This window comes from Alligator mississippiensis, chromosome 14 (assembly GCF_030867095.1).
Source record: "Alligator mississippiensis isolate rAllMis1 chromosome 14, rAllMis1, whole genome shotgun sequence".
Taxonomy (NCBI): Eukaryota; Metazoa; Chordata; order Crocodylia; family Alligatoridae; genus Alligator; species Alligator mississippiensis.
In genome coordinates this window covers 5,920,545-5,932,709 of record NC_081837.1, presented here as the reverse complement: position 1 = coordinate 5,932,709, position 12,165 = coordinate 5,920,545, and the positions used below count along the sequence as shown (strand labels likewise).

Below are 12,165 nucleotides of genomic sequence, written 5' to 3'. Positions count from 1 at the left end.
GAGGGGCGGAGTGGCGCAGGGGGCAGCGGGCCGGGCTCTCCGCCTGTCCCCGCACAGCGCAGCGCCGCTCCGCGCCGCGCCGCGGGGTCCGAAGTCCAGGCGAGCCGGAGCCCGGGCGGGCCGGGCCGGGCCGGGCCGGGCCGGGAGCGGCTCAGCCCCCAGCCCTCCCTCCCTCCTTCCCTCCCCACCCCACCCCACCCCCGGCTATTTGCATGGTGTGCCCGCTGATTTGCATAGGCTATATTGCCTCCCTCCCGCCGGTCATGGCCAGGTAGAGGGCCGCGAGCCCCGGGCGGCAGGTGCAGGCGGGGCGGGGGCCGGAGCCGGCCCCTCGGTGCATGCCCTCCCCTCCCAGCCCGGCCCGGCCCGGCCCGGGAAGATGGTGTCCAAGCTGAGCTCGCTGCAGCAGGAGCTCCTGAGCGCGCTGCTCAGCTCCGGGGCCACCAAGGAGGCGGTGGTGCAGGCGCTGGAGGACATGGGCCGCCCCGCCGCCGCCGCCGGCTTCGGCGTGAAGCTGGAGAGCCTGCCGCTGTCCCCCGGCGCGGCCGGGCCCGAGCCCGACGGCAAGGCCGGCTTCGCCCCGCTCAGCAACGGGCACGCCAAGGGCAAGCTGTCCGGCGACGAGGGCTCCGAGGACGGCGACGACTTCGACACGCCGCAGATCCTGCGCGAGCTGCAGGCGCTCAACACGGAGGAGGCGGCGGAGCAGCGCGCCGAGGTGGACCGCATGATCAGGTGGGAGCGGGTGGCGCCCGTCGGGGCTCCCCGCCGCCTCTCCGGCGTCAACGGATGCGGCGCCCGCGGGGCCCCGGCGGCTCCGCGCTGCCCCGGGCGGGCAGGCGGGGGCCCCGGGCGCGGGCTGGCGGCGGCCGCGGGGCGCTGCGGGGGGCGGCCGCGCTGCCTTCGTTGCGGGCCGGCGGCTGCCCGCACCCATCGACCGCGCCGCGCGGGGTGCTTGGCCCGCACCCCCGCCGGGGCCAGCACCCCGGGGTGTCCCCAGCACCACCACCACCACCCCGCGGCGCGGGCAGCACGTGGAGCCGGGCCGAGCGGGGTGGTGTTATTAATTTAGTTCTATCAATCATCCACGGAAAGAGACGCACAGCTGAATAGCTGGGCGGGTTATTCATTGGCCGAGTTGTAAACCAGGGTGGGGTGGTGGGGGCATGCAGAGGGAAACCCTAAATGGGCATCTCTCGCTTTCTCTTTTTGAGGGGCATTCTCGTAAATCAGTAAACAGCCACTTGAAATGCGCCAGCTGCTGTCCCCTTTGGGGCTGGGAGCCTTGGGATGTGGCTGAGGGGGGAGAAGCATTGCTGGAGCTGGGGCAGGTGGCGGGTAGGTGTTGGCTGGGCTCTGATGTGTGGCTGCGGGGTCGGGGTGGCGGCAGTGCCCCCTGTTCCCTGCGCCGGGGGCTAGAGCTGCAGCGCGGGGCCGGTGTGTGATGGAAGGGACCCTGGAGGCGCCTTGGAAAGCTGTGGCTCCGCGGTCGTGCCCAGCGATCCTCAGAGCCAGGCTGCTGGAGGGCAACAAAGGGGGAGCAAAACCCTCCACCCCTCCAACGCCAGCCCTCAAAGCCTGCTGCAGGTCTCTGAAGTACAGGGTCCAAGTGCCTGGAAACTCCCTCTCTCCTGCCTTGCCTTTCTGCATGGGCAGGTCACCCGGTGTGCTGTGGGCCTGATTCTCGTTTGCAGAAAGGTCCCTTTACCTCGTTGGTCTAGTGCCAAGGAGCTTTAAGGAGAGCCTGGCCCATGACCGTGTGTGTGTCTAAATCTAGTAGTGAGAACCAGGTCGGTCACCGATCGACTGCAGACTCCTAGAAAAACAGGGTGGAAGGGCCCTTCGGAGATCACCTGGCTGAGCCTGAGTTTAAGACAGGCTCAGCCTTTGCTCCAGCTCTGGGGAATACCTGCCGGGTTGTAGGGGGTGACCGTCTTACACCCTGGCAGGGGCTTTAAGTACCAGCCAGCACCCTTGTGCAACCCTCAGTGATCGCTTCTGTTGTGGTGGTTCAGAGGGGCTCTCACTGGGGATCAGGGTCCCATTGTTGCTTTAGGGTCCCTGCGCCCCTATAGTTAACAGAGATCTGCACCTACAGGGAGACAATACCAGGCAGATAAAACTGATGAGGGGGGCAGGGCTGGGCAAACAGTGAAACAGTCCTGATTAGCTCAGTGCTCCCTTGCAAGTTAACTCAGCCCAGACCCGGCGGCTGGGGAAGAGGCATTGATTAGAGTGGAAAATTTCCTGGGAGTTTTCAGCCTGTTTTTCAGCTCCCCCCCCACCCAGCCTTCCTGGTCTGGCCGCCTCTGCTCCCTGTTCCCAGGTGCCTTGGTGTGTTTTCTTGCCATCTGGCCCCTGTTTCTCTCTCTGCTCCCAGTCAGGAGAACAAGGTGTGTCCCTCCCAGTCTGCGTCCCTCACCCTGCAGCTTGCTGCATTTTCTTGCATCTCCTCTCTGTGAGTAGAGGCATCCTTGGGGCTTCTTGGAGAACCCGCCAGCACCAGGGTATTTACCTGGACAGTGCTGAAAGGCAGGATCTTGCCCAAAGTCCTGCAGCTCTTCCCCAGGTGCCCTAACACCTAGTGCAACATTTGCCTTTGATGAAAAAAAGATCAGGCCATGTCCCTGGAGAGCTTTTTGCAAAGAACTGGTGTTTGCCTTAAAAGAGGCCTTTGTACTTGGAGTGGGAGCCGGGGGGTCTGAGAGTCACCCACCCTTTCTTTTGGCTACAGGCTGCCTCCGTCTCTGCTCTCACTCCCTGGATTTCAAGGGATTGGTTTGGCTCCCAATAGCATGCAGAAATCGTGTTTTTTCCTTGGCTCAGAAAATAGCGGTTGGCCCAGTCACACACTTTGTCCTGTGCTCAGATATCCTTGTGGACTGTAGCACTTCTGCAAGGTCCTATCCCATCCCTGTGGAAGATCCACCCTGACATTGGTTGACCTGTACTTAAATTACCTGTTGCCTTCTCCTGTGTTTGTCTCCTAGTTTGTCCTCAAACTGGGTCTGGCAACTGCTTATCCTCCAAACATGGTAGGGGATATCATCCAAAATAGCACCCCTTTTTTTTCCTTTAAAAAAAACCCTAATGAAAGGGAGACAGAGCAGACATGTGGGGAGAATTTTAAAAGAGATTTAGGTTCCTCAATGGCATTGATTTCCGGAGGAGTTTTTGGTGCCATTTGGGCTTTTGATTTCTGAGGAGCACTGTACAAAAATCCACCTCTCCCTTGAAGGTGAAGTGAGAAATGCCGAGCTGAATCTCTGGTGATGTCGGTGCAGAGTTCCAGCGCGCTATACAAAATGCCTGTCTGAAATAAAAGGGGGAAGGATGAATGTGAACACAGCACACCTAGGAGCTTTTAATCCTTTGTGTGTGCAGAGAGATCCAGATTAGATAGATCTTCTGTGCAGAGAGCCTGTTTTCTAATCCACGGGTATAAATTCTTGGCATATTTCTCGGAGGATGTTGTTGCATTTTATTTACCTGTTTTCAAGGCTGGGGAAGAGGCTGAGAGGGCTAGGGAATCCTTGGAAAGAAACTTCTTGTGCAACCAAAGAGGCAACTTTGCTATCAACAGAGAAGTTCCACTCAGAAGAGTAGGAGGTGTGTGAGAAATGCCTCTTTTGGAGCATATATCACAGCTGTTGTTTGCCCAGTTACCTTTACCGCGGAAAAACACTTCACTGATTTCAACAGGAAGGAACACAGGATCAGGTCCACAATCGGCTTTTATAATACTATGGAAATGTCCTTTTTTCTCTCTTTCACCCAGTCTCCCTCCCATCAGCACATGTACTCACATGAATACTGACGGTCCAGATTAGACTTGGACAAATATTGCATTTTTCTGGTCCAAAAAATTTTTTGGGGAAAAAAAGACAATCATTTCCAGGTAGAAACAGAGCAGATTTTTTTTTAGGCTATTTAGGTGAAACAAAAACTATGAACGATTTCATTTTGTGTCCAGCCAGAACACTTCAGTTAACCTGAAAAAAAACACTTGTTTTGTTTTTGGATTCAAGTAACCAAGCTCTTGGTTTAGTACCTTTTTTTCCCCCCTTGAAAGTCATTTTGTTCAATGGGAATTGCCATTTCCTAAGGAAACGGTGAACCATATTCAATTTAAAAGTGTTGACAATGCTTCCAAGATGAAGCATTTTGTTATGAAAATGTCCAGAATGAAAGCTGGTGACCTCTTAACATTTCCTCTATTTGGAATTGTAAATATTTGCCAAATTTGACCTGAATTTGCAAACTGTTTTTATTCCCCCTCTTGAATTTCTTCTTCTTCTTTTTTTTGGTTTTGTGTTGAATTTACCATTCTTTGGAAATATTTTGTCCAGTTTCTCAGCTGCAGATTTAACCCTGACGCTCTCTATCCTGTCTCTAGTTAACCCCTTTCTAATAGCAAACTCCATTAAGGAAATAAGGACACCAAGGACTGTGTTTTTAGAGCACTGGCCTGTCACACTGGAGATCTCATCTCTATTCCCAGTTCTGCCATTGCTCTTCTGCATGGTAATTCCCAGTCCCTCTGTTTCCTGTGTATAAAATGGGGATATTAATGCCTATTGCCTTATCGGAGATCTCCAGGTGGAAAATTGAGGTGGTGTTGTGAGCAGTTTTTGCCTTTTTCATCCCCATCCCTAAGTCATGAAAGCCATGAAACTTTAGAGCTGGTCCTGCCTTTTACAGTAGATAACGAATGCTCTCTGCGTTTTTGCCCAGACAGCCCTCGTCTTAAGGTGATGAGCACTTTCATACTGAAAGCATCTGCCCGTATGTGGGGTGAAATGACTGATTTTGCCGGAGGAAGGCAAAAGGCAAGTCTTGTGAGACAGGCTCTCAGTTTCCAGCCACAACCGGGCAGCTCAAGAATAAGGGCTGTAACTACAGCCATTCACATCATTTCTGGATCTCAGTGTACCAGCAGGCCCCTTGAAGAATGGGAATAATTGGTTTTATTATTCTGGCCTTGCAGCCGGCACGGACTGTTGTTAGCTCACCTTGGTCGGGGGGGTGTGAGGCCTGGCTCTCTCCTCCATTTCAAAGGGACCCAGAACCAAGAATAATCCGGGGATCACCAGCGCGGACAGATTTTGGCTTCGAGGAACCTCTCAGGGTTCAGCTTCCCCACCGCTGGGAGTTGTAGCCCTAGCACAGGGACCAGGGGGAACTGTGCTGATAATTGGTGGGGTAAAATGGATTAGATGAGTTTTGTTCTGTGAACGAGTGCTTTTTTCTTGGCTCTGCTTTATTCAAACTGGGCTATCTTAACTTCGTACCAAGGAGCTTTGCTCTGTAGATCATTCCCCCCCGCCGAACATTACAGAGGGTGTCCAAAATTTGTGATCTGGTTGTGGTTAGTACGGACTGCAGGCAAGTCATGTGGGATTGTTTGTCTTCACTGATTGGACGAGCACTAACGTTGGACTCGGGACCCGGCAGTGTTTGTGTTCAAAACTTCGAACAGGCTCTAATATTCACGTAGGTCCATAAATACGCTGGTAAGCTCATTTGCTAGGGTGTAAAAGGGAAGCATTGTGGACATAGTAGGAGCCAGTTAATGATCTTCATTCAAGCAGCTATTCCTGTGAAATAGGATTTCACTTGAGATGCAAAGGTGATAAGAACAGTAGAAAGGCCCAGGCAGGGGAAGGAGAGGAGGCTGGAAAAAGAATAGCCGTTGCTCAAGAACGGCCTCCTTTACTCACATGAGTAGTCCCACTGATTTCATTGGCTCCCCCTGCAAATAAGACGCCTCTAAAATGATTTGTGTTTGGAACAGGGCAGCTCTGTTTGCTGTAAAATGAATGCAAGGCTCCCCAGACCGTCTGTCTGGTTGGGAAACTCTGCATAACCCCTGATCCAGCGCTGTTCGCTACGATTAAGGGGCCGATTCTGCAGCATGCAAGGAACAATTCACATGTGCGCTCCCTTTGAAGTCCGAGTTTCTCGGACGCTTACGTCTTTGCAGGGTTGAGGACGTGGCATGAAACGGTACAAGCAGCGTGATCTGAAAAATCCATTGAGCCGCGGTGATCGTTAGCATTCAGCACAGTGACAAATGACCAGGGTGCCATGTTCGTGCCACTTCTTATGACTGCTTTTCTGCGGTCGCTCTCACCTCTTCTGCATTTCAGGATCTTCCCTTCTCCACTTTGTTGAAATAGACTTGGACCGTCACTTTGAAATGACTTTCATTTGACGCGGTTTATAACCCCCTTGTAGAATTGGCTGTACTAAACCCATTATCCCAGGTCGTCGTATGTGGACACAGAAGCTTGGTCAGGAGTGCTCGGCCAAAGGGGCATGACACGTCCCAGAGACAGAGGATGCCTTTTTGTTGTTGTCTGTATAGTGCAATTGGATCTTGAGCTGTGACCAGTAGGACTTCTGCATCAAACTGAAATAATCTATGTTCTGTGTACAAACACAAGCACGTGTAACACACAATACAAGGAGAGGTGCCCTAGAAGGGAGTCAGTATGGAGGAGAGGGCTTCTTTAAAGTGCTCACATTGAAAAAGTCACCAATATAATTAGGCAGCATTTATTAAAGGCTCTGAAATTCAGGGAGGTGTCCAGTTTGGAATCTGCTGGATCTAATGGGGTCATCATTCCAGGCACTGTGTACCCCAAAGCTGATTAAACCTGGAAGAAATCTTCAGTGCTCTGAGAACCCAGGATAGGGGACAGCGGTGTTTTTGGTATAACCACATGACTGTCATTGTTTTTTCTCCTTCTGCTGCATTACTTTCACTTTAATTCTGAGCAGTTTTGCTTTTCAAACTGCATTCAAGACAGAAAGTAAGAAATCGATATTTTGTTTTGTTTTGTTTTTCCTCTGACAAGTGGAAGGATTCAGAATAACGAATGAATCGAAGCAGTCGTTGGATGGTTATTCCAAATACGGCATTAGAATATCTCATTATTTTCAAGCAGCGCTGTGACCAAGCTTGTGCTCCAAGTGGATTTTTCAGCGTACAAGCGTTTTCTTTAGATTTGGGGTCCTTGCCTGTGCAAAAAAAAAAAAAAAAGCAGAGAAATCCAGGTCATTTAACTAAATTTCATAATAACTAGCCTCTGCATATCTGTGCGCAGTAGATTTAAAAGTTTTTACCCTGTATTTTATTTGTTATTTAGAATGAGATGAGTCCCCCGGAGGGTTGGGGGTGTTAACATAGTGTATGTATCCTAGTTGTGGTCCAAAAATGCAATGCAGTTAGGTCCTGATTTTGCAAATATTCAAATCTGTGTGAACCCAAGCCTTAAAATATTGGAAGATTCAAAATAAAAAATAAATGTGCATTTCTTTCTCCTCCCTCCACCCCACTTTCTCCTGGTTTCTGAGCCATTAGAGTGCACTCGTTTTGTGTTTTGCAGCTTTTCTCTGCTATCCTGTGGGTTAGAAATATAGTTTGGGGTTTTTTGGTGCTGAGATGAAAGCTGAGATCCTCATCTCATTGAGAAGAGGTGAGAATTTTGAAGAGAAAATCCAGCAACTATGGTTGGTAGAATCGTGACAGGTGACTGCACTGCCTTTTCCATTGGGACTAGTCCTATTGATCCACAGTCAAACTACTGAGAACAGGTCAGGTTTAAATCTTTCCAGGATCCAGGGATCCACTACTAACTACAACACAGCACTACCAGCCAACTCCAAGCTCCGATCACCTTCATAATTTCTTTCCCTCCGGATTGCCCCCATTCTGTTTTTAAATACCTGGGAGAAAAAGATGAGCGTTGCGGCATGCTGTGAAGGTCACCTGGGGCTGGGCATTTTCGGACCAAAGTCCCAATGCCCACCCTGACTCAGAGCAAACTTTCACCAGCTTTCTCCTCTTGGTTTGCCACAGCTCAGGTTTATTAACCCTTTGAGCTGTCTACAGAAGGAGGCAGGTCTGGAGGAGAGAGGTGTCATTAAGGGGAGTTGGAGGGTTTCTGATTCAGTGGGCGAGTTTCATGATTAACGAGCAGGCAGTTCTGTTCATGGATGTACAGCCGCAAGCACCACAGGGCTATTGCTGGATTTAATTTGTCAGGCACGGCTGGTGCTTGATAGGTGCTGAACAGATCTCGGTAGAGATCAAGCCGATAAGTTCTGGGTCTCGGCAGTAGTGGTCGGGTCAAAGTTCTTTGCTTTACACTTCAGAGGATCTGGGGTTATTTTTGGATGTAACTCAGTAGTAACATGGCAAAACACAGGCCGGGTAAAATGAAACGTGTCTGACCAAGAGGTTTTTATTCCCGTTGCCCTTACTGCTATAACACCTGTGTTGGAATTCCTCATGCGCACAAGACAGCAAAGGGAGAAATTAGCATGAGCAGGAGCAGTAACGATAATTACCATATCTGTTTAGCCTTTCATCCGGGGGTGCAACTCTACAGATAGTAAGCCTCATAGTATATCGGTGAGGTGGGTAAGTTTGTTGTTCCTACTTTACAGATGAGTCAACTGAGGTATAGAGGGAGGTCAAGCGAGCTGTCTCCAGATTATACAATGGGGTCCAGAGCTCCTGTCTGCCTGTTCTCTGCTTTCACCACTAGGCAGCCTTCCCAAATTCACTTTGCAACCAGCAGCGGTTAACTCCCACTGGAAGTCAAGTGTGACGGGAAGGCTCAAGTTTATGGATCAGACACCAATGGGTCCAAGTCAGTTCACTTGGGAACTTTGGCTTTGCTTTCAAAAAGAGCAGGATGGGACCCCAAACTGCTCCTTCCAGTGTGTCTATCTCCATTCTAGTCTCGTGCAGCTTCTTTAAGGAAGCTTGCCTGTAGCCCATAAGGCTGCAAACAGATGTCACATTTATCCCAGGATAAAACATTTTACCCCAGGATAAAGTGCAGCCATACATACATCCGTTTCTGTTGTTCTGGGATAAATCCTAAAAAAAAAGGTTCCCCAATAAGAAATAGTAAAAGTTTATCCCAGGATGTTGCAAAGTGTGTCTGTAGAGTTACCACAGGATTGTGTCACTGAGTCAATGGCAAAAAAGTAGCAATGCATTCAGCCACTCACTAAACCATGATTAGAAGGGCAATGTGCCTACGTACCCAGCCCGGGATATTTTTGTTTTGGGAAAAATACTGGCACAATTTTTCCGGGGGCAAATGCAATGTCTGTTCCTAGCCTAAGACTGCTCTCCTTGGTGCCTGCTAGGAAGTCCTCTTGTGGGGTTTTGTGCCCATCAGTAGTGAATGCTGGGTTCGCCTGAGGTCAAAAATCACAGTGGTACCATTGCATTAGGAATAGTTCCTCAGCCTGAGGCTCTACCTCTAGAATTGCTGATCCTGAGCCCTTTCCACAGGTGACATTAACCCTTTTCTCTCCTATTTAGCGAAGACCCCTGGCGGGCTGCAAAAATGATCAAAGGTTACATGCAGCAGCACAACATCCCCCAGAGGGAGGTGGTGGATGTCACCGGCTTGAACCAGTCTCACCTCTCCCAGCACCTCAACAAGGGCACCCCCATGAAAACGCAAAAGCGGGCAGCGCTCTACACGTGGTACGTCCGCAAGCAGAGAGAGATCCTCAGACGTAAGTACCCTGTTTTAGCTGCTCTGACTTTTCCAGGCTTTGTTGCAAGGCAGAGGGGCCTCTTAAGGTGCAGATCTGCTCATCAAAGTGACTGTACCGGCTAGCCTGGTGTATTTATCAAGGCCTCCATTCACTAAAGCAAGTGTTTGGCTTTAAGCACATCAGACCTTGTGCATGGGTAAGGGTAAGCACATGCTTTGTGGAGTAGGACTGGACTCTGGCACTTACTGCTACCACTGTGCCTCCATGAGAAAGTATTTTGCAAATCATTCTTGGTTTGTAGCTTCTCCCTAAGCCGTTGAAATATTTTGCAAATCATTCTTGATTTGTAGCTTCTCCCTGAGCCATTGGTTGGGAGCATTTGAAATTCCGACTGTTTGAACTGGACACGTTAATCCCATCCCCTGATCGTGGATGGGTTGGGTATAGCTCTTGCATTCAGGTTTCAGGAGGCAAATATTCATGCCCTGTGCCCCTGTTTTTAAAGGGTGCATAACAAGGTGCCTGTCTAGAACCATATGAGTAGTCAGATCTCCTCTGCAAAGTGAGGCACGTGCTTATTTATTTTTTGCTGGATTTGAGCCTCTGGATAATTTTGTTTAATACTTGAAAACTGCTGAGTTTCTGGCTGTCCCCATCAATGGCTTTATTAGCAGTGGTGCAGAGTTGTGTGAAATGGTCTCTAAAACTGGGAAGTGAACAAAATTGAGGGAGCCCAATGTGTTTTTCATGTGAATATTTGAGGGGGAAAATATTTTGCACAGTATTTTCACTAGCGTCCTTAAAATGCTTGCTGTCCTGGTTGGAATAAAGAAGCAATATTTTAGGGGCAAATCCTAGTTTTAATAGGAATATAGTTATGAATTAAAGAAAAAAGTGTTAAAACTCCCGTTTTAAAATTAGCTTGCAGCCTCTGCTAGTAGATGAGAATCAGAAAGGTTCATAGCTACAGGACAGAGAAAGAGATCACAAATTAGTGATGATTTTTAGGATGAGACTTGCATTATATGGGCAGGTTATGCCCTTTGAACATATCTTGTGCCTATTTAAGTGAGACCCGAGTGATGAAGAGATCAACATATTCCACCTGTAGAAAATAATATAATAAAAAAATCCCCGTCAAAGAAAAACAAAAACAGCTCCCCCACCAAAAAAATTGCAAGAGAACTTGGCTTCTTTGGGTAGAATTACATGTAGCAGAAAAAGGAATCTACCATAGCGTATGCTGATTTTAGCAACACTTGTGAGCCAGTTTCTGACTCAGGCCAGCAATAATATACATACAGCCAAGGGGCTGACTAGTGAGAATAAGATCTTGAGAATGGGATCTTGCTCCTAGTGAAATCACTGGGGAGGGCAGGGGGGTTATTGGGATCAGCCCTAAAAAGGAAAGGTGCACTACTTGATTAAGTAAGTGCTCAGTAAGCTGAGGCACATGAATTAGCCCATATTTGACCAAAGGAGATGGATTGGTGATGAGCTGAAATTCAGAAAGGAAATGATTTCTGTGTGAGAAGCTTCCTAACAGCAAGTTCTGTGGCATTAGCCTGTCAAACAGTCTCCAAGGGACCCTTTCCTTGGGACAGCAGACTGTCCTCCCCCCCAGGACGGGACAATGGACTGCCTGACCTAGTCTTTGACTCTTCCAGTTTCACTGTCCAAACAAATTGCACAAGTGGTGGACAGTTAATTAGAACCGTCACATTCTTGCTTGAATGATCTAAGTTAATAACAGTAGAAGTAGGGACTCTGATTCCTGCTCCGGGACCCTTTCTATTAATTTTTTTAAATTGGATTTTTAACCTGGCAGTGTCCTTTTAAAAAAAACAAGCCATGAAATCCCTAGGTCCCACTTTAGGTAATGAAAAACGCAGACCAGTTTTGGAGTCTTCATAGTTCCTTTTTCACCCACTTGGATCTCAGTGAGATCAACCTGAGTCGTTGAGCCAGGTGATACGGAAGGAGGTCGTATAGGAAGCTCCTCATGAAATAATTCTTATTACTATCAGGAATCCCACTGACTTCAGTAGGTCTGTTTATGTGCAAGGAGATGGGCAGGACTAGACTTTAATGAGTGTCTGAGAAAAATTGTTCCAACCTTGGCCTGCAGAAAGATGCAGCCTCCTGCTTGCTCGGGAAAGACAGGAAGCTCAGAAAGTTTTTCGAATGCAATGTCAGTGCTTTGGAAATACACCTGGAGACTTTAGAAAGAAAAAAATCCCATGTCTGCTCCAACTTTGCCCTGCACTTTTTGCTTCCCTTGTTGTCACAAGGGAAAAAGCCATTATAGAAAGAGGGAGAATTTCCCAGCAAAACTGAGAATAATAAAACCTGCCATCAATCTCCCTTTACGGCTTTGCTGACATGTCTCAGCTCTGCAGCGGGCAGGCGAGGAAGGTCACCCCTTCTCTGGGTGTGCATACTGCGCTGCCGTGGCTCAGGGTGTGAGGTTTGGAAGCCAAAATCCTGCTGCATACATGAGTTGCTTTCGGCCCCATTATTTCTGTAGGAGTGTGTTTGTTTCCAATTAATTTGAAATGGAGCTGGAGCGAAGGAGGGCCCTTCTAGAGGAACAAAGAGAGGCAGGATTCAGGGGATTGTTTGAAGTTTGACTGCCTG

General features: G+C 49.1%; 1 protein-coding gene across 3 annotated transcripts in view; it reads left to right on the top strand.

Moving 5' to 3' along the window:
* The first annotated feature begins 282 nt into the window (after positions 1-282).
* The window catches only part of HNF1B (HNF1 homeobox B), a 49,612-nt gene continuing 37,729 nt past the window's right edge, over positions 283-12,165 (top strand). For 2 of the 3 annotated variants that reach the window (XM_014608097.3, XM_014608094.3), the window contains exons 1-2: positions 289-735; positions 9,347-9,546. In XM_014608097.3, the coding sequence (XP_014463583.1) occupies positions 380-735; positions 9,347-9,546 (556 nt within the window). In that variant the 5' untranslated portion in view covers positions 289-379. Of the gene's footprint in view, positions 736-9,346; positions 9,547-12,165 lie in introns of all 3 variants that reach the window. The other variant, XM_014608095.3, reaches the window with a different exon arrangement.